This window comes from Rhinatrema bivittatum, chromosome 7 (genome assembly GCF_901001135.1).
Source record: "Rhinatrema bivittatum chromosome 7, aRhiBiv1.1, whole genome shotgun sequence".
In the NCBI taxonomy this organism is placed as follows: domain Eukaryota; kingdom Metazoa; phylum Chordata; class Amphibia; order Gymnophiona; family Rhinatrematidae; genus Rhinatrema; species Rhinatrema bivittatum.
In genome coordinates, this window is record NC_042621.1 from 121,522,471 (window position 1) to 121,549,413 (window position 26,943).

General features: G+C 44.2%; 2 protein-coding genes across 3 annotated transcripts in view; one reads left to right on the top strand and one right to left on the bottom strand.

The window, feature by feature from the left end:
• The window catches only part of LRRC20 (leucine rich repeat containing 20), a 384,326-nt gene that overhangs the window by 96,184 nt on the left and 261,199 nt on the right, over nt 1–26,943 (bottom strand). The window lies entirely within an intron of this gene.
• LOC115095421 (ropporin-1-like) overlaps nt 9,761–26,943 on the top strand; it is a 62,018-nt gene continuing 44,835 nt past the window's right edge. The window contains exons 1-3 of the mRNA XM_029609043.1: nt 9,761–9,858; nt 10,802–11,035; nt 15,332–15,458. Of these exons, the coding sequence (XP_029464903.1) occupies nt 10,819–11,035; nt 15,332–15,458 (344 nt within the window). The 5' untranslated portion in view covers nt 9,761–9,858; nt 10,802–10,818. The remainder of the gene's footprint in view (nt 9,859–10,801; nt 11,036–15,331; nt 15,459–26,943) is intronic.

The window sequence follows — 26,943 nt, forward strand, 5'->3', positions numbered from 1 at the left end:
CATTTAATCCTACTCTCTGTTTCCTGTCTTTTAGCCAGTTTGCAATCCACGAAAGGACATCACCACCTATCCCATGACTTTTTACTTTTCCTAGAAGCCTCTCATAAGGAACTTTGTCAAACGCCTTCTGAAAATCCAAGTATACTACATCTACTGGTTCACCTTTATCCACATGTTTATTAACTCCTTCAAAAAAGTGAAGCAGATTTGTGAGGCAAGACTTGCCTTGGGTAAAGCCATGCTGACTTTGTTCCATTAAACCATGTTTTTCTATATGTTCTGTGATTTTGATGTTTAGAACACTTTCCACTATTTTTCCTGGCACTGAAGTCAGGCTAACTGGTCTGTAGTTTCCCGGATCGCCCCTGGAGCCCTTTTTAAATATTGGGGTTACATTAGCTATCCTCCAGTCTTCAGGTACAATGGATGATTTTAATGACAGGTTACAAATTTTTACTAATAGGTCTGAAATTTCATTTTTTAGTTCCTTCAGAACTCTGGGGTATATACCATCCGGTCCAGGTGATTTACTATTCTTCAGTTTGTCAATCAGGTCTACCACATCTTCTAGGTTCACTGTGATTTGATTCAGTCCATCTGAATCATTGCCCATGAAAACCTTCTCCAGTATGGGTACCTCCCCAACATCCTCTTCAGTAAACACCGAAGAAAAGAAATCATTTAATCTTTCCGCGTTGGCCTTATCTTCTCTAAGTGCCCCTTTAACCCCTCGATCATCTAGCGGTCCAACTTACTCCCTCACAGGCTTTCTGCTTCGGATATATTTTAAAAAGTTTTTACTGTGAGTTTTTGCCTCTATGGCCAACTTCTTTTCAAATTCTCTCTTAGCCTGTCTTATCAATGTCTTACATTTAACTTGCCAACATTTATGCATTATCCTATTTTCTTCTGTTTGATCCTTCTTCCAATTTTTGAATGCTGGCAACTCCCAGGAATAAGTAGTTGCTTTTCCCAAGTCTATCTGGTTAATAACAGTTTATGGACTTCTCCAAGAATGTGTCCAAACTTATTTTTAAACCCAGCTATACCAGCTGCCTTTACCACATCCTCTGGCAACAAATTCCAGAGTTTAATTGTGCATTGAGTAAAAAACCTCTCTCTAATTTATTTTAAATGTGCTACTTGCTAACTTCATGGCATTACCCCTAGTTTTTGTATTATCTGAAAGAGTAAATAAATTTCACATACTTTTTCACACAAGGATGCTTGTTCTCGTAGGTGTCAGAAAGATGGGGGAGACCACAGGGGCCATGGCCCCCTAAAATTCAGATAATCACCTGCAACAACTGCTTCCTTCTCACTGAGTAAATCTGGAAGCTGAAAAGTGCAAGAGTGAGACCTCTTCTGGCTAGAGTGCTTCAGGAGTGTGCAGGAGAGTGAGACCCTTGGCTAGAGTGCTGTGCTTGCTGGTCCTGCCCCACCCTCCTCAGAACAGGCTCTTCTGGTTCAGCCTTTCCCCTCGCCAACCCCTACCCTAGAGACTCTGATGACTTCACAAACCAGCTCTCTCTGCTGGAAGGAGAACAAATCACAACCAGCAAAAATAAATAAATAAATAAATAAAAGCAGGAGCTGCAACTTTATTACTACCTTATAACGGGCTGACAGCAGCAGAAGAACAGAAGACAAGGTGAGGGCTATGTTTTATCATTAGTAAATATATTTATTTTTTTTTGCTGTTGGGAGGCATTCTCTGCCCTACTTGTCAGGCCTCTCTGTGTGAGCTGCCTGGGCTGATCTCACAGAAGGGCAATGGCTGACCGACTGATCATGGACAGAGCAAATGGAGACAGCGAGTGCCTGAAGAGGGAGGAGGAGGACATGTAAAAGTGGCTGCTGCAGGCTGGGTAAGGGATGGCAACAATGGCAGGAACATTACATGATGATGCCATGGGGCCATTATTAGCCAGCCCAGAGGAAGGGATACTTGCTAAGTGAGCACAGAAGCAGCAGTAGAAGCATGTGAGTGTGTGTGTTTATGTCATAGTGTTTGAGAAAGTGTGTGTGTTTCTGTCAGAGAGCATGAGAGTGTGTGTGTGTGTCAGTATCTGAGCGTGGTCTCAGAAAGAGTGTGTGTGTGTGACTTGAGAGAATGTGAGTATGTGTCAGTTTCTGATACAGCAAGGGAGCGTGTGTGTGTGTGAGGGTGAGCCACTCCTCTTTCCCCACCAGCCTTAGGCTCACCAGCCACTGTGCACCAACATGGTTTCAGCTACTTTTTACCCAATCTGCAGACTTTTCACAGTGGATTTAGTGACTTCCTTCAAGTAAGAACTGGCAACACTGCAGAGGCATCGGAATGGGGTGGGTCACCCATAATTCTAATCTATGATTTATGCAAAAAGTGGACATAAGAATGACATTAACTGTAAACAAAGTAAGAAACTGGCAATGAGGGTGGAGATGTGCATGGAGTTGGGGGTGAAGCTAGAGACATAGTTTGGTTGGCGCCCCCCCCCCCCCCCAACCAAAAAGACATTCCACTGCCCCTGCTTATTCTTGAAAATGTTGTTGAATACATAATCAAAATACATCCTTTTTGTCTGAATCATTTATTGAATGAGGTTACCAGTGTTTAGAGTAGGATTTAGCCGTGTTCTGAGTATTAATTGTGCAAAAATACAGACCGTGCTAGGGGGTTCACAGCCTTTCCTCAGCACTGGACTTCTGTAAACCCTGTTCCATCTGCTAGCCTGTTTCAGGTGCTCACAACATGGAAGTGCTGGAGACATGGTCGGACTGATGCTTCCAGGTGCTTTTCCCGACATGGGGGGAGGGGAGCCCTTAAGGCTGTCTGGTGGTCTTCTGCTATTTTCCAGTAAAATAAACACACTGCACACAATCAGCTGTTCTTAAAAAAAAAAAGTAAATGCTTTTATTGATTAACTTGATTACAGGGGAAAATCTACAGTGTACACTTTGGAATAGTACACTTCAGTACAGAAAAGAAAATTCAATCAATCACTGATAGCGTCACTGGTAAATCTGCGCTCCCTGGTAGGAGATACACTTAAGCAGGACCCTTCCTAGGCACTTGCCCTGAATGGTACCTAAACAAGCTGGATGCAGACTCCTTCCCAATAGGAAAAGCAAGTTTGCTTATCCTAAACAGAGCTCTCTGTAGACAGCAGGATGAATTAGCTGTGGCACAATCATCCATTGACAAATGGACTCATCTCTCTAGCTCAGTAGAATTTTTGTTATTGAATATGCATGGGAGTTCCCATATATGCAGTGCCTTGTAAACCCCTCAGGTGATTGTACTGTTTAGCTTTAGCTAGGTAGTCAACTTTCCAGGAAAGCGGGCAGGTACTAAACATGGCTAATTCATCCTGCTGTCTACAGAGAATCTCATTTATGGTAAGCAAACTTGCTTTCTCTATCAACAAGCAAGCCTAAATTAGCCAGGACATGTGGAGAGTCCCAACCTGTGGAATATTTAAAGAAAAAGCAACCCGGACCACCCCATCAAGAGTAAACAGGCTGCGCAAAACTGCTTGCCCAAAGTTAGTCACTTCTTGATAGTTTGTCCAGACAGTAATGGGACATAAGGGTGAACGGATGACCAAGTTGCAGCTCTGCAGATGTTTTCAATGGATACGGATCTTAAGTGAGGCACTGAGGTAGCCATGGCTCTTACTTGATGAGCCTTGACCTTCTAATTTGGAGGCCAGCCAGAGCATGGCAATGTACGATACAGTCTGCTAGCCAGTTGGATAACGTAAGTTTAGCAACAGTGATGTAAGAGATGAAAAGTTGAGAAGCCTGATGATGTGGTTGAGTTCTCTTCACATAATAAGCCAAAGCTCTTTTATAGTCCAGTGAATGAAGGACTTTCTCCCCTTTATGTGCATGAGATTTTGGAAAGATTGTGGGCAAAATAACTTAATTCAAATGAAGTTCCAAAACCTCTTGATAGAAACTTAGGGTGAGTGAGGAGCACACTCTGTTGTGGAAAAATTATACATACAGAGCGTAATGAACAAAAGCTTGTAGCTTGCTGACTCTTCTAGCCAAACTAATGGAGACTAGATATATCAACTTCCAGAACAACTTTAAGGAAACTAACTCCAATGGCTGCTCATAGGAAAATGTCATCTGTTGTGCCAAGATGACACTGAAATCCCATTGCACCAGTGGCTTTGCAACCAGAGGTCTTGTATGCTACAAACCCTTCATAAGCTTCAATACCAGAGGATGATTGGAGATAGAGTTTGTATCCACTTGACGGTGGTAAGCAGCAATGGTGCCAAGATTCCCTTTGGCCAATAATATACTGAAGCCCAAAGAGGAGAGGGAGAAAAATTACTGAAGCAGATTTTATGGAGCACAGGCAAATTGCCTGACATCAAGAGGAAAAACGTTTCCATTTGAAACTGTATGCTTATCTAGTAGACAGCTTCCTGGCTGAAATCAAGATGTTCTTAACCTCCTTAGATAGTGACAATGATGAGATTAGTGAGTGCTCAACATGCATGCAATTAAATCGAGGGAGGGAAGGTCCAGATGACAGACTATTTCCATAGTAGCACCGGATCAGATCCTGCTTTCTTTTCCCCTTCCCACCCTTGCAGCCCACAATCTCTTCCCCCAACCCTCACCTGTCCCACCCCTCTTGAGCCCTCTACCCACGTTATCCTAATTTGCTCCTGCCCGCCGTACTCCCTCTGCACTCCTTTAATTCTTCCCCTCCTTCATGGCCATACTTTGACTTTTATATTTGAGGGCAGAGGGTTTAATACCCCTTCATTTGCTCCACTCCCCACACCTCCTTAACCTACTTTGCTCCCCATTTCCCCTTGACACATTTTTCTCTGTTCCCTGCCCCTCCCAGTTCCTTTTCCTAACTCTCCACTCCCCAGTAGATTTCCTCCTTACCTCTCCTTAGCCTCTTCCCCTCCTCTGCAGGCTTGGATCACCTATCCTATCACTGCCTACCACCATTTACCCCTCCTCAGCACATTAGGCTTCCCTCCACTGGCAGGCCCGGCTCACCATTCAATTCGTGATTCGCCCTCCTCCACAGGCTCGGATCACTTCCCTGCTCTGCCCTCCCCGAGCCCTGGTGCATCCCCTTTTTTCCTGAAACTGTTTCTGCCTCCTTAGATTCCGCAGGGCTTCTCCCGGCACTCACAGATTCCAGGCCAGAGCCAGTTCCATGCACGCCACATCCTACTTAAAGACACTCCACCACCTGCATGTCCTGAGCCCTGGAAACTCAGCAGCTGGTATCACCCCAGCTCCAGGGCCACAGCTCCATGTGATGCTTCTGGCCCTTAGCTTGAAAACTCCAGATGTAAATCCCCCTCAGGGAGGGGAGGGGGGGGGGGGGAGGCGCGCTACACTTCCCACTCCTGCAGAGCACTGGTCCAGTCCAGCAGGGTGAGGGAATACTCCTGCAAGGCCACCAGGCGAGTACACAGCGCACAAAACTAAAAGACCACACCAAAATATGCTCTAAATAGAAGAAAAAGTTTATTGAGAACAATTGGCAAAGTCTTGAGCAATACCAAACAAATTCAGATATAGCCCTCGTCCCTGTCAGCTCTTGGGCACAGGGGCACAAGGGGAGGGCCACGGACCACGCAAGGCCCCATGACCATCCTGGGGTTCCTGCACAGGAAGGAAAAGTTCACTTTTCAAGGCCTTTAGGGTTTTGTATTCACGGGGGTTCTTCCTACACCCCAGTCAAGCACTCCAAAAAGAACATGTCCACACCAGCTCTGTTATTCAAAATAAAAATCTTTACTGACTGATGGCTGGGAAAACAAAGTCCAAAGATACACTTCTGAATATTGCTCCAATTACAGTAACTCAGTCTAAAAAAGTCACAAAATGAAACATCGTCTCTCCACCCCAGAACAGGTTTGGCAGCTGAAACCTTTTCCTCCTAGGTCCTTTCATCTTTCTGACTCTCTTTTTCTCTTTGCTCCAGAGTCTTGGGTCTGATTGACCTGAATCAGACTCTGAAGTTTCCCAGGCAGGCTACCCTTCCATTAGCAGATTCCAGTACACAGGTCTACCAACTCTCCAAGCAAATAACCTTCTCCTTAGGACTCCTAGCTTCACTCTGGTAGACTTTACCAGGCAGGCTGTCCTTCCTCTGACACCTCCTAGTACACACGTCCCCAGCTTCCAGAAGCCACTCCATCAAAGTCAGGACTTCCAGGAACGCCTCACCTCAAATCCTCCTCCTCCACTCCCGCAGTACTCCAGTACTCCTTACTGCCTCTGAAGGGATAAGACCCCCTCAGATGCCCTCCACAAGGAGAGACACCTGGCTCCCTCAGCCCTGTGCTGATTCTCAACTCCTCCTGTGTCACGTGAACACAGGAGTTTTGTTAGGTTCCCAATGGGGAATGGGCCACTACACTAACACACCTACAAAAAAACACTGACCTCGCACATGGGGCAGCTCCTCTGACTCACACTGCTGGCAGGTTGACCTATTGAAGCCACCACAACTGCCAATTTACTCAAAGGCAAACCATCCACAGGGGGCAGAATTTGACACCCTGTTACACAAAAAAAAAAAAAGAGTCAGAAAACAGTTCTTTTAGAAATTGAAAAAACAAAACAAAAAAAAAAACCCCCACCCAAAACACTTGTAGGCAAAGTTCTTATATTTCTTAAGCCCAAACAATTGCAAGGCGCCTCACTCTTACTCCCAATGAGCTTGTCACTTATGAGCTCCAGAGCGAACAATTAAAGTCCTTCTTCCAACTTCTCAACATACTCACAAACAACAGGGAGGTCCATATTCAGCTGCTATGAGGCTGAGCTAGTTAGCAAGATAAAACTATCTGGCTACCACTAACTTAGCCTGGATATTCAGCAGCACTGCTGAATATCCCCAACTGTCTTAAAGTGAGCCGGGCAAGTCAATCTGGCTAACTTTAGGGCAGGTCTACAAGACGACCAGACTTAGCCGGATAACTCAGCTCCTCCCAGTTACGCCGCCCTTGCCCCGCCCACCACTTCGCTGGCTAACTATTTAGACAGATAAGTGGTGCCGCTGATTCTAGGCACATAGTCGGCTGCCAGCACTCACCCAGATAAGTTGAAATTTATCCGGCTAAGTGGCGCCGAATCTGGACCTCCCGGTGACCCAAGACAAATCTTCCCACCTTGTTTCTAGCGGTTGGAAGTTCCCAAGTACACTCCACGCCTTGCAGAAGAATTGCTGCTGCAACCTCAGGACAGGAACACATCGCCTTGCTACCCTAACCTGGCTCCCAGACAAAAAAAAAACAAAAACAACCCCCAAAATCACACTCTTCGGCTTCTCATATCTGACTCCTTGAGATATTCTTCAAAATTTCCTCTGTGGAAACAACATATATACTCCCAGATACTGCCCGTCCCTTCGGGGGGAAAAGCCCTCCTACTACTCTCACATTACACACAGACACCCCCCCCCCCCCACCCCCGAACCTTCCTTCCATTACCGGAAAGCTCCTCGCTGTAAAGCATAGCTCCATCCAGGGAACCCTGAACGAGTTTACACAGAAATAACTGCTGTCTCCTGAGGGATATAATAGCAGAATCTTTTTTTTTTTTTTTTTGTGAACGAGGGGAATGAGGTTCCCTTTCATTCCCCCTCGGTTCAAACCCTGACCTCAGCCCCCTCTCAATATTGGAGCTGCCAGGGCGAATACATTTTTAAGAGAAATTTTGAGCCCATGGTATCTTGTGGTGCAACCACCCTTTTTCTCGTTCCCATCCTTCCAGTAAAATACTTTCTTTAGCCTGGTAACTGTAGGATTGGCCACTATTGGAAACAGGATGCTGGGCTTGATGGACCCTTGGTCTGACCCAGTATGGCATGTTCTTATGTTCTTCTTAAAGGGAAGATATCACCACCTGCTAAACACCATTGACCCATGCCAGCTAGAAGAGAAATCTTCACCAAAAATAAACAATTTCCCAATCTTTGTGTCTGTAGTTTGAATCTATCCTCTTTCTCTCCTTCCTCTTGGCTTCCTCTTAGTTTCCTCTCTGACTCCCCAATCCTCTCATTTTATCATCATTTCTCTTGTTTTCCCTCCATATGTATATCTCTTTCTATTTGCTGGCTATAATCTCATCTTTTCCTAGTCTTCCTCCCTCCTGTCACTTCCATCCCTTTCCTCACCCCTTCATGCAATCTTCCCTCCACCAGGATCACCTCAACAACCCTTCTTCTTGGTTTACCTGTGCCCCTCCAGTCCACACAGCCACTTTCTAAGTTCTCTTCAATTTTCTCTCACCTAAGTTCCCTTTGCCTAACCCCTCACTCCAGCCCCTCTTCTTATCACAGTCCATATTCTCTCTCCCAGCTTGTATTCTTTTCTCCCTTCTCCCAATCCATGCTCCTTCTCTCAGCAACTCTTGTCCTTACAGCCTACTCCTCTTCCTCTCCCACAGCTCCACTATTGGCCCTACTTCCTCTCCTAACCAGGATTTATTCTTTTTGTTCCTCTCCTAGACCCTCACAGCAGTATTTTCTTTCCCAGTCAATATCACCCCCCCCCCTACACACACACACACACACACACACACACACACACACACACACACACACTTTCACAACCTATCTTCCAATCCCCCAGCCAACATTCTCGTTCCTCCTCTATCTCCCAGCTGTTCTCTCGGATCCCACTCACCACCCTTACAACTGCTTCTAACTCATACTTTCCTTTCCAAGTCCCTTTATCAGCAGCGCTCACCATCTACACTGCACCCCGGGGCAGACCAAAGGCAGGAAGCCTGTCTGCCCTACACTGCTGCTGTTCTCTAATCCCCTTGCACCCCATTGGTCAGACATTCCACAGCCAGCCAATACGCTGCAGGAGCAGGGAGACAGAAGCACTTCCTTCCTCTGCCCTCCCTGCAACACAGAGTTCTCGGCTCCCAAACCATAAGGGTGCAGGAGAATATATTGGAAATGCTTGGGCATCCACAGAGCTGGTGTCTATAGTGTCTAATATGGCACAATGAGGCAAAGTTTAGCTTTTTGTAGCTAGAAGAGAATTTTCAATAGTGTGCAGAACTCAGCACACAAATGCATAATTATGCCTGCATATTATTAACTCTGCAGTAGGAGCTGCACAATTTATAAAATACTGCATATCATTACCCCCAAAGTTTTGCACATATGTTTCAGTACATGTACATTATTTTAATGCAGGATTTGCATAGTTTATTTACCTGTTTTATAAATAATTGTAATGTGCAAGAAATAACCCCCAGTTTATGCATGAAGGCAGGTATACTTACATGTACATATACTTCCAAGCACCAGCTCGCTGAGGCCTACACCAGTTGGCCCACTCCTTCACCGGTTGACCCTCACCCCCTGCTACATGCTCCAGACCTGGGGCCCCCATCCAAAAACAGCAGACAAAAGTCTGACTTAATTTCTGTGACTTGATTAGCATGTGTGAAAGCAAGCATGCCTGTTTGAGGATATATTTGAATACTCCATTTATAAAATACGTGAATGTGCATGTACTTCCAAACCCCACCCTGGAATGCCCTTGTAATGCCATTTTTGTACATGCTTATTGTGCAGAGGCTACTTACGTGCATATATGCCAACTTTACATGCACAACCCATGCGCAAGTCTTTGAAAATTCACCCCTCAATGTCCTGGCTTTGCCACCAAGTACCAGGCAACAGTGGCCATGACATCTGCAGTTGTGACATCATCAGTTACTCGGATACCAAGTTAATAGCTATAGGTTAGGGAGAAATTTTAATCAGATAAGTCTTCCTCACCTTGGCTTAACATCTTCAGCGCCTTGGCAGTTCTGGCAGCAAGCAGCTCAACAATCAAAAGCAACCATCCACAACAGGTTAGTACAACACTACCCAAGGTAGTTACTACGCTCTGTTAAAAAAGTAAAGAGCGCTGGCGAAGGAGAGAACCAAATGGAGATATGAAGCAAATAAAAGCAAAGGCATATCTGTAGGCTTTTCAGATGACTATAGGTCCTGGTTTGGTCCAAATGAATGTAGGGACTGGCTATTCCAATATCATTAAGGACCAATGTACACGCTGTCCTACATCACTTCAGAGGAGTGGATCAAGCAGTTGATCCTCTCCAGGCTGGTGGGTCTGCCATATACATTATTACAAAGCTCTTGAGGACAATCAGTCAATCAAATTGCTCTATTGACTGACATGAACTCCTCCTATGTTTTATTTTTTATTCTTAGTACAGCACTATGGAACAGCAAGTGGACTGTTCTACTTACATCAGAATTTTTAAACAAAGGAAAAATAAAAGCATGCACCTATAGATGTGCAATCCTTAGAAGCTTTATAACAAGTTAACTTGTGCTGTGCACTCTTACTGTTTAAGATGGTGACCTCTCACACTTTCCAGCCATGGGTTCAGACTTGCTATACTAGCCTCCCAGTTCTGTCTCCCAATTGTGTGTGCGATAACACTCTTAAACAATAAAAGTTACTTTGCACAGTGCATACTAATTTATAGTTCTTTCACAGGTCACAGCACACATGGTGCTTCCTCTCCACATACTACTCTGTAGTCTTTTTATTCAATATCAAAAAAGGGGGACAATCACATGATGAGCTGAACTCTAGCAGACATGAGCACAGAGAGCCCCCGGCACCACAGATTAAATCCATTATGTGATCCCATGAAAGTTGATAGATAGACTCTTAAGATGTAGGACAGATCCTCAAGGAGCAGGAAAGATAAACAAAAGCAGTGAGGAAAACAGCTGGAGCATTACAAACATTTCAATACTCATGGGGGAATCCTCACACAGATCCAGCAGAAGACAACATGGCTACCCCTCCTCCTACAGAAACTACCTGCAAAGACCCAACCATCGGAGAACTTAAAACGGAAATACGCAGCTCCATACAAAGGCTCGACCAGAAAATGAATGACGTTATTACAGCAGTATGCTGCTTAAAGAGCAAAGTGGAAGCAGTTGTACTGAAAACTGACTACCTAGAAAAGGGATTGTGCCTTACAGATGATGAGCATAAAAGCAAAGGTGAGCGATTAATTAAACTGCAAAATGCAGTTGAGCAGCAGAAAAGAAAAGCTAAGGAGAAATAACTTAAGAATTGTGGGACATTCTGAAGGCTAGGAAGGCAATCTGCTAGAGATGTTTTCAAAATGTTTAAAAACATTTTGAAAAAAAAAAAATGCAACTTTTGTTGTCCCCTCTGAGTGAAAGGGTTCACAGAATTCCGATGACATCACTTTTGGTGGGGGACCATCACCCTCCCCCCTCCCCTAAAAGCACCTGAATTTCGAACTGTCGGGGTTAAAAAAAAATTAATCTGGAATATAACACCTATAAAACCTCAATCCACTGAGAATTTAGTACTGAAGTTCAAAACCAGAGAAGACCCTTTACTGAAGTAAAGAGGAAACTTGTGCAGGGATATAAAGTATTCAATTTCCAATTTTTTTTGTTTGACTGCACAGCTTAGAAACATAATATGATAGCACATAAAGAACGTTAGGCCCGTCAACTATGCCCATTTTGCCTTCTTTTTAAAACCAAAAACTGCAGACTAAACTTGATCTCTCGCTTTATTCCTTGCTTCCCCACTGCAAAGGATCCTCTGCGCTTGTCCTACAGCTTCTTGCATTCCATCACTTGCTTGTTCCTACCTCCCCACTTATGATCCTTTATTTCAACTTTGCCCCTACCCCGCCCCCCAATCGAGGATATAATTAACTGTGTGGTTTATTGATAAAAGTTCTCTTTTCTAAGCCTAATCAGTTGCACAGAACAACAACACGAATGAGGAAGGTGCGCTGGCTCTTTACGCAACATAACGTGCTCTTCTTATACATTTTCTTAAACTGTTGCAGATGCTTATTTGCTTATAAAGGGGAGATTGTGGGAAGTTGTGCGTATGGAAACTGGAGGAGGAGGGGGCGCAGAGATTGGGAATGTATTACGGAGTTATGAAAACTTCCAGAGGGTACCCATGTCAGTCTGTAGCAGCAAAAATGTGCAAAGAGGGTGATGGCACCCTATAAAATAACCAATATATCGATGAATCAGCTTTTGGGAATAAGAGCCCACTTGGTCATATGGATCATAGAATTATGACCATTATCATATGAACATATCTATAGGCAGTATTATGTTAATCTAGCAAAAATAAAAAGATAAAATAAAGCAATGAAGTAGTTGTGCAGAAGAGATACCTACTACTAAGGATTTCCGTAGTGCTACTAGGCACTGTACAGATAGATGAGTCAGCTCCTGCTCCATCTGTAATGTCATTGTAGCAATACATAGAGAGGTCGATATTCAAAAGCCTTGGCTAGCCGGGAATATTCAGCCGGCTAGTTAAGTTCGCTAACTTAACTAGCCACTCCGTGGCTGAATGTCAACCTCATTGAGGATAATTTTCAAAAGGCTTTATGAGCTTAAAACTAGGTTTTATGCATATAAATGCAATTTGTGTGTGAAAGTGGGCTTTTGATGTATGTTATTGAATTGTCAATAGGTTTTACAGGTGTAAGTACATTTAGGGAGGATAACTTTCAAAAGCCTGTGCACACACTGATATATATTTATATATATATATATCCGCACGCAGATCTACCCAGTATTATTCACTCGGGGTCTAAAATGCGCATAAATCTACTTTGCAACATTCACTAGCAAGATACATGCAAATAGATATTCAAGTTAGCTGCATAAGTTCTGACTAATCCAGCTAAATGGTGATTCTGCCACTACTTAGCTGGATAAGTCTTTAAAATGCTACTTATCCAGCTAAGTAAGATATGTGTATAGGTCCATAAATTTTCTAAAATTTGCATGTATAGGAAATTACCAGTTTTACCAATTAGTTCACCAGTTTGCCCAGTCCATGTGCAGATAATTGAGATTCTCCTGGTTTTCAACCTAACCCCCCCCCCCTCTGTTTTCCCAGACCCCCCCATTCACTCAGTATTTCACAATAAAGACGTTTAATATCACTTATGCCAGATAATGAGCAGGTATAAATATATGCGAGTAAGCTGCCAAATCAATCTATGTAAACCTCTTATCAAATAGCAACTTATATGTGTAACTGTTCGTCCCAGTGGCATGCCTAGGGTGGATACTTCCTTTGTTATCCCTCTCCCCGAAAGTTCAGTCCTCCACTCCCCTATATCTCCAGTTCCTCTCTCTCACACACACACCTTCTCACAGGCTCCCTCTCTCTCTTGCGCACACTCACACACCCCTGCACACAGGCTCCCTCCATTTTTCTCTTATACATACACACAGATTCACACAGGTTCCCTCTCTCACACAAACACGCACATTCATTCCCATACACACAAACACACTTGCTCCTGATCTCTTGCTTACATACACACACAAGCACCTGCACTCCCATACACACATGCAGGATCACAATCTCTTACTCTCATACATAAATATAAATATATATATATATATATATACACACACACACACACACACCCCTTCACTCCCATACACACATGCAGGATCACAATCTCTTATTCATATATACACACAGACACACACCCCTTCACTCCCATACACACATGCAGGATCACAATCTCTTATTCATATATACACACAGACACACACCCCTTCACTCCCATACACACATGCAGGATCACAATCTCTTATTCATATATACACACAGACACACACACCTTCACTCCCATACACACATGCAGGATCACAATCTCTTACTCTCATACATAAATATATATACACACACACACACACACACCCCTTCATTCCCATACACACATGCAGGATCACAATCTCTTATTCATATATACACACAGACACACACACCTTCACTCCCATACACACATGCAGGATCACAATCTCTTACTCTCATACATAAATATATATACACACACACACCCCTTCACTCCCATTCACACATGCAGGATCACAATCTCTTACTCTCATACATAAATATACATACACACACACACCCCTTCACTCCCATACACACATGCAGGATCACAATCTCTTACTCATATATACACACAGACACACACACCTTCACTCTCATACACACACACACACACTCCTTCCTCTCAATCTCATAGGCTCATGTGCAATCATTCTGAGCCTGTCCCTCTCCAGCTGCAGGCTGGATGGATGCCACCTGTGGCTATTTGGCCTCTCTCTTCCCTGTCTTCTGCAGTGAGCGGGATGGGCTTTGCTCACAGCATGCTGGGCCGCCTTCTTAGTCTTCTGTCGCAAGCAGGATGGGCCCCACTTGCGGCCACCGGATATCGCCGCCACCAGTGGCCTCGGGTCAGAGACTCTCGATGGCAACCCCCCTCCTGGCTGTCACCTGGGGTGAACCACCACCTCCCCCCTCTTTAGTATGGTTGGATCTGCCACTAGTCTGCCCCCTTTTTTACACACGTACATTTACACATGAACCCTATTTATGCATGCATATTTGAGCTTTATAAAATAGCATACATGTGGGTACGTGCTATTTACATGCATACATACTAAGTTTTCCGCTTTTGAATATTCACCTTTTAGCACATGAGCTCTTGAAAATTGTTATGATATATGCTACTTTTACACGTGTAAATCCTTTTGAAAATTACTTCATTGTCCTTTATAGTGTTGTATTCATAATAGCAAATATTATACAGCAAGTGCTCCCAAGAACTAAACTCTAGCACCATAACAATAGCTCATTCCCTGCCCTTACTGTATGGCAAATGCTCAGTCCCTAAACTTATTTTATATGCTCAGTCTCTTTTCTTTTTATTCAGTGCAGGATTACTCCCTTTGTTTATCATACAGCAAGAGCTTAATCCATGTGTTTACTGTACAATAAGTGTGTTTATTTGAACACATAGGATCCAATGTTCTTTTCTTTTATATTTTTTCTTTTTAAAATGTGCATTATATTTATTAATTTGTTGGCTTTTATATGATTTTTCTTTTAGGATTTATTTTGCAAAAAGGGCCAGAGTGTCTAATTTAGCCAACTACATTCTGCCACCTAGGTCCGTAGCTCACAATGAATGATCTTAAAGTTTGCTGAACAAAATCTACTTTTTTTCCTAAATATGGTTGTCTAGTACTGAAAATCAGCACTAAGCCCCACACTTACTTCCCTTAACTTAACCCTGGCCCTAGGGCCACCCACATTTTAATGGATAAATTTAGCACCCCTGTGAAATTTTTCCCCTGCAGGATCTAGCTGCCTCACTTCTCTCATTAGGTGGCTAGATCCATCTGACTATGACCCCCTTACTGTACAGCAGGAGATTATTTCCCATACTTACTACATACTCTGTCGCCCTTCCATAGGTTTTGCAAGAATGCCACAACTAGACAAGCCATTGGTTATCCCACCAGAACTGCCAGAACTGTTGAAACAATACACCCAAGCTGCAATCAGGACACGGCCTCCAGACCTGATCCAATGGTCGGCAACGTAAGTTCACCTTTGCCATAAGATGTGTATATCCTGAATTTGTGTCATCATTTTAAAATCCACACCAGGGCTTCTTTCAACTGCGGGGGACCCAGCGGGAATAGTTGACAGTGGTCTGAGAAAGGTTCTCTGTGTTCTGAACTGCAGCCAATCAGAAGGCAAGGATTTAACATGATGAGCTCTATAACCTACAACAGATTACCACATCTTCAACTGCAACCTTCACCCACATGCAGAGTTTAAAGCAACTTTCATTTGAAGGTACTTTAAATTCCCCCAAAACTGGCAAAAGACCTTCAAAATAAATCTAAGATAACGGCATTATTGACTTTTTAAAACTGTTTAAAATAAATTTAGGGTCTTGCTATTATTTGGGCTTCCAAAATCATGAGCCTGCATCCAAATTTTGACAAAAGAATTTAGCCCTAAAATTAACTGAATCTCTTATCATATATGAGTCCCTGACTTCTGATTGAACAGGATTACCATGACACTTTTTAATTTTTCCCAACATATGAAATATTAGGAAAAAACTATGTAAAAGGGATCCATGTCTGTCTGATCGTCGGGGGGCAAAATAACTCTCCAAAGAAGAGTCAAAAAGTTACCACATTTGGCTCACTGGAACTACATGTGAATATCTCAGATGAGTTCAAAAACCAGAAATATCTGGTCAGTATTTGCAGAGAACAAATTCTGCCAAAAATTCCCCATTGCTTTATTATGGCAGGCAGTTAGAAGCTGCAGAATGCTGACAGACAGGAAAAAAAAACCTGAAGAAGTTAATAAAGGATAGCACCTTCCAAGCCATTTCCCTCGAAACTTCAAAACCAACATCCTTGCCCCGAGTTAAACACCCATACACAGCCCAAATCTACCCCATCATTCCACCCTACATACACAGCCAAACATATCTCCACACTCCTGCACTCCCCACACACCCCCAACAGATACCTGCATGCACACCATCCACACTCATATCCCCTATGCATCGCACACAAACCTCTAGATACACACTCCACTCACACTCTCCCAAATAAACCAAACCTGCAAACCTCCTTTACACATCAAGACAAACCCTTCAACATACCTCTCTGCATTCACAGACTCACCTATACATCCCCTCCATGCATGTCCCTATCATATACACCCACTTCCAACTCAAATCTCCCAGACACAACTCACACCCCCTACCTCCCAATATACGGATACAATCCAAACACCATCCTACACAAGCAGACACTCCATACCCAATGTTCCCTCTAATTTTCTGCGGGCTGTGTATGCAAAAAGGATCTCCTGTGCAACACAGAGTATGAAATTGTGCACAGAGTTTTGTTTTTTTTAAACATCGTTTTATTTTCCTTTTCTTGTTGATGCTATATTTTCCTGTGGGTGCTTGTTTCACCACGCCTGTGCAAGTGGAACATGTTTTTTGAATGGGGGAGGGGCCCAACCAAATCAACCACGCTCTACCCCAACTCCCACTGCCAATTTCTTATTTTATGTTTGCCATTAATATCATTCTTTTTTACATACATTTTTCGTGTAAGTCATAGAGGATAATTATTCATTCCCAGATCAACCAATAAAAAGATTGATATTAGAGTGGATCTAAGATGACACTCCTCTTGAGCTCTGCAAGCTGTGTTTCTTTTTTTTTTTTTTAATTTCTTGTGGAATTATTAGTTAGATGGTGAAAAGGAAAGGGAATCCTCCCATGAGTGCCGCAATGGAATCTAGCAATAGTCGGGAGGGTACAGGCACCATGATGCAATCTCGTGTATCACCCTGAAGTGATACAATATCTCCTGGTAGCTCAGCAGAACTGGTGGTGAATGCAGTAGGAAACACGGCTTTCAGGTATGAGAGGGCTGGGAGTTACATAGTAATGATGGCAGAAAAGGACAAGATGGACCATCCAGTCTGCCTAGCAAGCTTCTTATGGTAGTATCTGCCGCTTCATGCAGGATGCCCCCATGTTTCTCTCAAGGGTAGCAACTGCTGCTGTGTGCAGATTACCCCCCCCTCCCCCCAGCCTTATGATAAGGGTAGTAATATTTACAATCAATGAAAAGCAAGCAAATGGCAAATCCATAAATTACTGCTAGCAACATTTTTACTGTATGAGGAGCCTTTTTGATAAATCAGACAATGCTGCTTGATGTTCTTTACTTTGGGACTTGGCCATACAAGCTGTCCTGTGCTTTTTCCCTTATGTCTTCTTGATAATTCAGACAATGCCGCTTGACGTTCTTTGCTTTGGGACCCCAGTTTCCAGGGAATCTCCTATTTCCTCCAGGACTTCTCCAGAGAGACCAGCAAACAATAGGCTGGAAAACATCTGGCAGTCTCAAATCTCAAGTTATATGATATGGCAACTTCTGAGGGAGCAATCAAGGAGCAACTTGTTAGTCTGGGAAATTCAATTGTGGAGCCAGCTAGGAAGACTGGCTCCACAATTGATCTCTTGTGATCCCATCATGTGAGAGTAGAGCTCTCAATTTTCCCTGAATTGCAGCCATTGGCTAAAGGAATTATTTAAAAAGGACTTGAAGTTTTACATATATCAAGCAATATGGTTCTTCCCTTGAATAAGGTGTTTCATCTTCCTTTTCCAAAACGTGATGGGGGGCATTGTAAGTTCTGGATTCTTCTCAGGGTCTTGTGGATAATTTAGATTTGGCAGCTCTCCTTGAGATGTCATCTGAAGAAATGTTCAATATTCTACCTTATTCCTTTTTTTAGTTTTTTTTGAGTCTGACAAGGATTCTGTCATGAGCCCTTTTCTTTCGACACAAAAATACACTATTTATAGGTCAGCAGATCTGGTTATTCCCAGATATATGCAAACAGATGCAGAATAGGAGGAAAATGTTTCTTCACATGCATCAAGAGGTAAAAGATTTGGAGGGAGATTTCTTTCTTTGACATTCTTATAAATTCTTGATAGAAATTTCTAATACTCAATATATTTTTAAGACCCTAAACAAAGAAAAGGTGAATCTTCAAAAGTTGAACATGTAAAAAAAACAACAACCCACTTCCACATGTAAAATAGCATGTAAACGAGTATATGCTATTTTAGAAACCGCTACATACATGCATAAATCAGGGTCCATGAGTACATTTGCACATGTAAAAAGGGGGCAGGCCAGGGTCACTCCGGGAAGGAGCCAAAGGTTACACAAGGAAGTTGCTATTTTATAAGCCATTTATACATGCAAATTTGGCACCTTATTTGCTTATATTTAACTCCTGCTCAATATCTGGAGTAAGTGATCGCTAACATCCTAAAAGTGAAAAAATGGTTGGGTGGTGGGAGGCGTCTGGGTGCAATGGGTGACTTCAGACTGAAGAGCCAGGAGGTCTCCATGAGCTGCAGGTGGACTGGGAAACTGGTAGACTAATTGGTAAATATGGTTAGTTCAATGTTATGCACATGTTAGAAAGTCCCCCGACTTATGTGTGTTAAAGCCAACTTACAGGGTATAAATGTGCCTGAATCACATGTGTAAAAATCTTCTTGCACATCTTTTTAAAATTTGAAGTAAAAATATGTGGGTAAATCATTTGTGCACACTTATCTGGCAAAATTTCAACTTATCTGGCTAAGTGGTGCCTTTGCCGCTACTTAGATGGACAAATCTGAACTTATTTGGCCAATTTCTGACTTATCCAGCTAAGTAGTAGCAGGCACTACTTAGTCGGATAAGTCTATTAAAAAAGCATACTTAGCTGGATAAGTCTTAAAATGCTACTTATCCAGTTAAGTCAGATAGGCGGATAAGTCTAAAAGTGCTACTTATCCGGCTATCTGCTACTTACCTGGATAAGTCCGAACTTGCGCGACTTGTAGTTTTTACATGCGTGTGCATGTTTGCATGCATAAGTACTCATATTTTATAACCTGCACATATCATTTGTGTGTAGGTTATAAAATACTGTAGCAATTGTGTGCGCACCCATATACATGCATAATTGGGCACAAGTCAGCAGTTTTGAAAATTATCCTCTATGATTTTTCCTGGCTAAAGGAGCTGTTGGATAGCAGCAAGACCTAGAGAGAAGGATGTCTATAACTGCTTATGTGCTGTACAGTCTCCTCCTCAGCTTTTTCTTAGATTTGATATCTAACTATAATAGAGGAAAGATGCCCCACACCGACATAGCTAGTATGCAAACTGAGTTTCACCCCTCTCCTTCCCTGTACTTTTCAGCTTCGCCCCCTCTCTATCTGTATGGGAGTTGAGCTCTGCCACTCTTTCCCTGTATTTTTCAGCTTCACCTCACTCTCTAGCTCCATCCCTCTCTGTCCAATCCATTCTTTACTACTGCATGTGGAAATTGAGCTCCTCCACTTTCTCTGGCTGTTCTCTCCAGCTCTATCCCTCTCTGTCTTGAATAGTCAATCCACTTTCTACTACCACACAGTATACCCAAGCTTAGCCTGCACTCTCTGTTACCTCATCTCTACTATCACATCTCAATTGCACTCTTCCTACACAGCATTTCCTACTTTTACTACTAGTTTGATATATTTTGGAATGATATGATCTAATTCTTCCCTTTTATTTCTGATGAGCACCCCTCTCCCTTTTTTATTTGAGGGTTTGATAGAGAGTATGGATGTATAAGTTTGGAATTATTTTTTGTTGGGTTTTTCTTTTTTCGATATGCTTATCTCTATTACTGAGCAAGTGTTATTTTGCTTGTACGTTATATTTCTAAAACTGATAAAGAGTTAAAAAAAAAAAAAGGCTTGATGCTAGGAAACCAGACATAGTGGTAAAGAACAAAATGACAAAAACAGCATTACTAATAGAAGTGTCAGAAATAAGCAATTATTCCGTACTATGTATGGAGAATGAGAAGATAGCAAATGTTGCTTACTTGCAACAGGTGTTCTCACGGGACAGCAGGATGTTAGTCCTCACATATGGGTGACATCACAGAATGGAGCCAAATCACGGAACACTTGTCAAAGTTTCTAGAACTTTGACTGGCCCCTACTGGGCATGCCCAGCATGGCACCAACCCTGCAGCTAGCAGGGGTCCCCCTCTTCAGTCTTATTTAAAAGCTACAGGAAGTGCCGAAAGATAAAATAATAAAACAAACCCAACACCGTTGGGTGGCGGGCGGGTTTCGTGAGGACTAACATCCTGCTGTCCTGTGAGAACACCTGTTACAGGTAAGCAACATTTGCTTTCTCACAGGACAAGCAGGATGGTAGTCCTCACATATGGGTGAGTACCGAGCTTAGGATGTCCGAACATGCACCAAATGTAGCCAAAGGCTTGCAACAGGCACAACTGGGGCGGAATTTGGTAGAGGGCATCCTGAACCCCACCGGGAAGGCGGAAGGGTGTTGGTACGTCATATCATAAATAGGTTACGCAAGACAGACTGGCCGAAGATAGAATCTTGTCTTCCGGCTTTGTCTAAACAATAGTGGGCTGTAAAAGTATGGAGAGAACTCCAAGTGGCAGCCCTGCAAATGTCAGGAAGTGGCACCGATCGTAGGTGTGCTACTGAAGTCGCCATGGCCCTCACAGAATGTGCTTTAACACGGTCTTAGAGTGGAATGCCTGCTTGCTGATAGCAAAAGGATATGCAGTCCGCCAACCAGGAGGAAAGAGTCTGCTTACCCACAGGCTGCCCCAATTTGTTAGGATGGAAAGACACAAATAACTGAGTGCTCTTCCTGTGGGCAGCTGTATGGTCTAGATAGAACACTAGAGCAAGTTTGCAGTCAAGGGTATGCAGAGCCTGCTCTCCTGGATTGCAATGGGGCCTGGGAAAGAAGGTAGGTAGTATAATGGATTGATTAAGATGAAACTCTGATACTACCTTAGGTAAGAATTTAGGGTGAGTGCGAAGTACCGCCCCGTCTTGCAGAAGTTTAGTGTAAGGCGGATAGGTAACTAGGGCCTGTAATTCACTAACCCTGTGAGCCGAAGTGATTGCCAGAAGGAAAATCACTTTCCATGTGAGATAGCGAAGTTCACAGGAGAGGAGAGGCTCAAATGGTGGTTTCATGAGCCGATCCAAAACCAGGTTGAGGTCTCAAGAAGGGGCCGGAGGACGCAGTGGAGGCTTGAGGTGAAGCAAACCCTTCAAGAAGGATGTTACAAGGGGTTGTACTGAGATAGGGACACCCCCGATACTTTTATGGAAGGCGGTTACCGCACTGACATGCATTCTAATGGAGGAAGTTTTAAGACCTGACTGACAAGTGCCAGAGGTAGTCTAGAAACTTCAAGATTGGACAGGTAAAGGGATCAAGGGCCTGAGAAGAGCACTATGACGTGAACCTGTTCCATTTGTATGAATACAATTTTCTCGTGGAAGGCTTCCGTGAAGCTATCAAGACACGGGAGACTGGATCAGAAAGGTTAAGTGTCTGAAGGATTAAACTTTCAACATCCATGCTTTCAGGGACAGGGCCTGAAAATTGGGCTGGCGAAGGCACCCGTCATTTTGAGTGATTAGAAGCGGGTCTGTTCCCAGAGGAATGTGCCTGCGAATGGAAAGATCCTGAAGAATTGGAAACCACACTTGGCGGGGCCAGTGGGAAGCTATCAGAATCATGGTTCCCTTGTCCTGACGTAACTTCATGAGAGTCTTCGAGAGAAGTTGAAGTGGAGGGAATGCGTATAGGAGAGCGGTTTACCATGATAGGGAGAATGCGTCTCTTGGTGGATAATGTTGGCTGCGAGTGAGAGAGCAGAAATTGCCTACTTTGCGATTCTCGGGTGATGCAAAGAGATATATTTGAGGATAACCCCATTTTTGGAAGATGGAATTCGCTACTGAGGGGTTTAGAGACCACTCGTGCAGTTGGAAGTTGCAACTCAACTTGTCTGCCAACACATTGTCCACTCCCGGCAAGTATGTGGCCCTGAGGTACATTGAATGGGAGAGGGCCTCTGCCCATATCTGTGCAGCTTCCTGACACAGAAGGTAGGATCCTGTCCCTCCCTGTTTGTTGATGTACCACATGGCCACCTGGTTGTCCGTCTGGATCAGGATGACTTGATTGGACTGGCGATCCTGAAATACTCAGAGCGTTTCTTATTGCTCGAAGCTCCAGGAAATTTATTTAGTGTTTGGCTTCCTCTGGAGACCAGGAACCTTGTGTCTGGAGATCGGCCACATGGGCTCCCCACCCGAAGTTGGAAGCATCGGTGGTGAGAATTATTTGAGGGTTTGGCGCTTGAAAGGGCAAGCCCTGTAGAAGTTTGATGTAATTCGTCCACCAGGCGAGAGACAGACAGAGTGAGTCGGTGACGTGGACAATGGTAGACAGGGGCTGAAGGGACTGTATCCATTGTGACCTTAGAGTTCACTGCATGACTCTCATGGCCAGGCAGGCCCATTGGTGTGACCTGAACTGAGGACACCATGTTTCCTAGAAGGATGAGAAAACGATGAGCAGTCGTCGAGTGTTGAGACTGTAGGTGTTGTGCCAGAGACACAAGAGTGACGGCTCATTGTCGAGGCAGGAAAGCCTTTGCCTTTAAGGTGTCCAAGTCTGCCCCAATGAACGATAAGGTTTGAGATGGGACTAAGGAGGATTTGTCGTAATTGACGAGAAATCCAAGTGAAATTAGAATGTGTAAGGTGAGATGTAGGGATGACAAAGCGGATTGCTGAATCGGAGCCCTGATTAACCAGTCGTCCAGATAGGGGTAGACGTGGACACCTTGAGTCCTGAGGAAGGCTGCAACTATGACGAGGCATTTTGTAAATACTCGTGGTGCAGATGCTAGGCCAAATGGTAGCACTCGGTATTGATAGTGCTTGGGGCCTACGAGAAACCTCAGGAATTTGCGATAAGATGGAGTTATCGCAATATGAGTATATGCGTCCTGAAGGGCGAGAGAGCAGAGCCAGTCTCCTCTTTGAAGAAGAGGAAGCAGGGAGCCCAAGATTATCATCTTGAACTTTTCTCTCTGGAGGTACTTGTTGAGGGCTCGTAGATCCAAATTTGGACGAATGCCTCCCGATCTTTTGGGGATTAGAAAGTACCGTGAATAGAACCTGAGGCCTTGCCGAGGCGATGGTACTGGTTCTATTGCTCTGGACTGGAGTAGGAGGAAGGCCTCCTGTTCCAGGAGCAATGAATGGTTGGATGTTCTCCACGTCATTAGAGGTGGAGAATCCGGCGGGATGGAGAGAAAGTTGAGATGATAGCCTTGAGCAATTATTGCTAGAACCCAGTGGTCCAAGGTGATTGATTGCCATATGTTGTTGAAATGACACAAGCAGCCTCCCACTGGGATATTTGGTAATGGAATCTGGCTGCTGCTCTCTATGCGAGAGTCAAAAACCAGAAGCAGGGCCCGGTTGGGGGGCTGTCTGTGGCTTTTGCTTTCGAGTTTGTAGAGACTGTGATTTGAGGAATGGTCTCGCAGAGCGGCATCTAGCTGCTTGTGGGTAGGGCTTCTTTAGTCTATAAAAAGACTTTTTAGAGTCCTTTCGGAAAGGCTGTTTAGAAGGATAATCCGAAGGAAACAGAGAGAGCTGTCTGAGAGTCTCATGATGGTCCTTTAGCTCAGCCACTGTCTTTTTAATCTGCTTGCCAAAGAGATTGTCTCCTATGCAGGGGAGGTCGGACAACCGCTCTTGCACTTCTGGACGAAGGTCTGAAGACTTAAGCCAAGCTCATCGTCTTGCTGAAATAGCGGCTGCAGATGCTCTGGTTGCAGTGTCAAAGATATTGTAACATGACCTAATCTCATATTTGCCTGCCTCCAAACCCTTAAGTAGGGTGTGGAACTTTTCTGGAAGTGATTGAGGCATGGAGGTTGCCAAATCTTGTAGTTGCTTAAAAATGACTATTATATTGGGTCATATATAGTTGGTAAGCAGCAATTCGGAGGATCAACATTGATCCTTGAAAGACTCGGCGACCAATGGTATCCAAAAACTTCTGTTCCTTGCCAGGGGGAAAGGAAGTATGAGTTTTGGACCTTTTTGCTTTCTTTTGCGCAGATTCAACCACCACAGATTGGTGATCCAATTGAGGCTTTTGAAAACTTGGGGCTGACTGCACCAAGTAGGTAGAGTCAGTTTTCCTGTGGACTGGTGCAATGGAACCAGGGTGCTCCCAGTTCAAGGTCAAGAAGAACTTGATGGATGGGGATGGAGGTGATTTCCTTGGGTGCATCCAGGAATTAAAGCAGCTCCATCATCTGATGTCTGTCATCCTGTTCCGTCAGTAACTGGAAGGGGACCGATTCAGATATGTCCTTCACAAAGTTTATGAAAGAAAGGTCCTCTGGAGGAGAACGTTTTCTACTTTCGGTGGGTGAAGGTGGTGAAGGCAAGTCATCGGTGTCTGGTGAGGAATCATCAGTCCAGGTATCATAAGGATCAGCACCTGTCTCTCTAGGAACTGTAGAGGGACGGGGTAGTTGGATACCTGAAGGTCCCGATTTAGGCTCCAAAGGCATCGGAGGAATAACCGGAGGCTCTGATGAAAGTGATGAAGGCCCCGGCACAGGCATCGATGGGAACGGTGTTCCTCCTCCCGATGACAAAGCAAGCGGGGAGGGCACCAGAGCCATTGTTGACCCGGGATCCACCGGAGGAAAAGCGGTAATAAGCGCTTCCATCCTCGATAACAGTGGTGCCAATGCTGCTGGAATCGGGTCGGTGCTCGGTTCCACTATCGGTACCGATATCGGTGCCGAGGGAACCTGGAGTCGATGCATCACCTTGTCGATGGCCTCCTGAACCATCCGGTCCAGTTCTTTTCGGAAACCTGGAGCAAGCAGCCCCGGCTACGGAACAGAAGAAGGAGGCAGAGGCATAGCCAGAGGGACCACCGTTAGAGGCGGAGTCACGGCCTCCGACGCTCTATCGGGTGAGGATTGCCTCAGTGACCCGGCCACCGAAAAGGTCAGTGCCTTTTCTGGACAGGGTTTCTTCGGCGGCAGCTCAGATAATGGCGAAGTCGATGGTTTCGATACCGCGATGGTCCGAGACGTTCGGTGCCAATGGTAATGTTTCTCCTTCCGATCCCCTTGGTCCTGAGGGGGAGAAGAGGGTGTCGAAGGCCGAGAAGTGATAGACGCCGGGCGGTCACCGGTCGGTGGGCGATGCTGGCACGATGTTGACGGTGCCGGTTCTGATGACGTCGATACAATGGACGGAGTCAGGGTTTGAGCAGGGAAGAGAAGTCCCATCTTCTCCATTCTGGCCTTGTGACCTTTTGGTGTCATTAGGGCACATTTGGTGCAGGTCAAGACATCGTGCTCTCGTCCAAGACACATTACACAGACTTTATGCGGGTCTGTAATGGACATGGTATGAGTACAGTCCGGACACCGACGGAACCCAGACACCATGGCCATAGAAAAAATCGAGTTGCGGTACGGTCGAAGGCCAGTAGGCCGCGAGGGCCAAACGATGGAAAACGGGTAAAAACTTACCGGAGTACTGCAGACTGAAAAAAGTTAACGGAGGGACCCCTGTGGAGCAATTTAACTTTAAATAATTCCATGAGGAAAATTCCTGTCAGGAATCCTTGCAGAGCTCTTTAACCACATGGCTACTGCTGCACGGAAAAAAGACTGAAGAGGGACCCCTGCTGGCTGCAGGGTTGGTGCCATGCTGGGCATGCCCAGTAGGGGCCAGTCAAAGTTCTAGAAACTTTGACAAAAGTGTTCCGTGATGTCACCCATATGTGAGGACTACCATCCTGCTTGTCCTGTGAACATCAAGTACCAAGAGATGTAATGGAAGACCAAGAAAATGTGGCTTTAATTTACAGAAACAGTCCTAATTGTTTGGGTACCATTCGCCTGATTGAAAAGAAATGTCCAAGCTCACCTCAATATCCTGCCTGTATATATTACACTGTACATGCTTCAGAAAGAAGCCATTTAGTACATTGCAAGTTTTAAGAACTCAAGCTTATTGAAATGGGCTGGAGGATGGATTAAATATCTGGGAATTATGCCACCCCTGTTGTATCAGTTAAATTACTGTGGTAGTCTCCCTAAACTAAATGAGGAAGCAAAGCAATGGAGGAGGCTGTATATTTCTTGGCTGGAAAGGAAAAAAATAGTGAGAATAAATTGGCTGTTATACATCTGTTCAATGGTACCTTTTAGCCTACCCATCCTCCTTTTTTCGAGTCCTTGAAAAGAATCAACAGTGGTTTTCCTGTGGAATAGCAAAAGTTCAAGAATATGTCTGAAGACCCTGCAAAGAGCTAGAGTAGATGGAGGAGTTGGGTTACCAAACTTTCAAGAATATTTGGCTTCTCTGTTCAATATTTTGGTGCAATGGTATCACCCCTTTTCTAGTGAACAATGGGTTGAGTTTGGGAAAAACGGAAGGAAAGAGGAAAACAGATTATGGCTACCCTACAGGTAGGATGTATGGCTCCATGACACCCACTAAGAAATGGTAGTTATACAGTAAGAAATGGAGTTCTGAAAGGCTTTCAGACTATACTCCAATTTTAGCTTG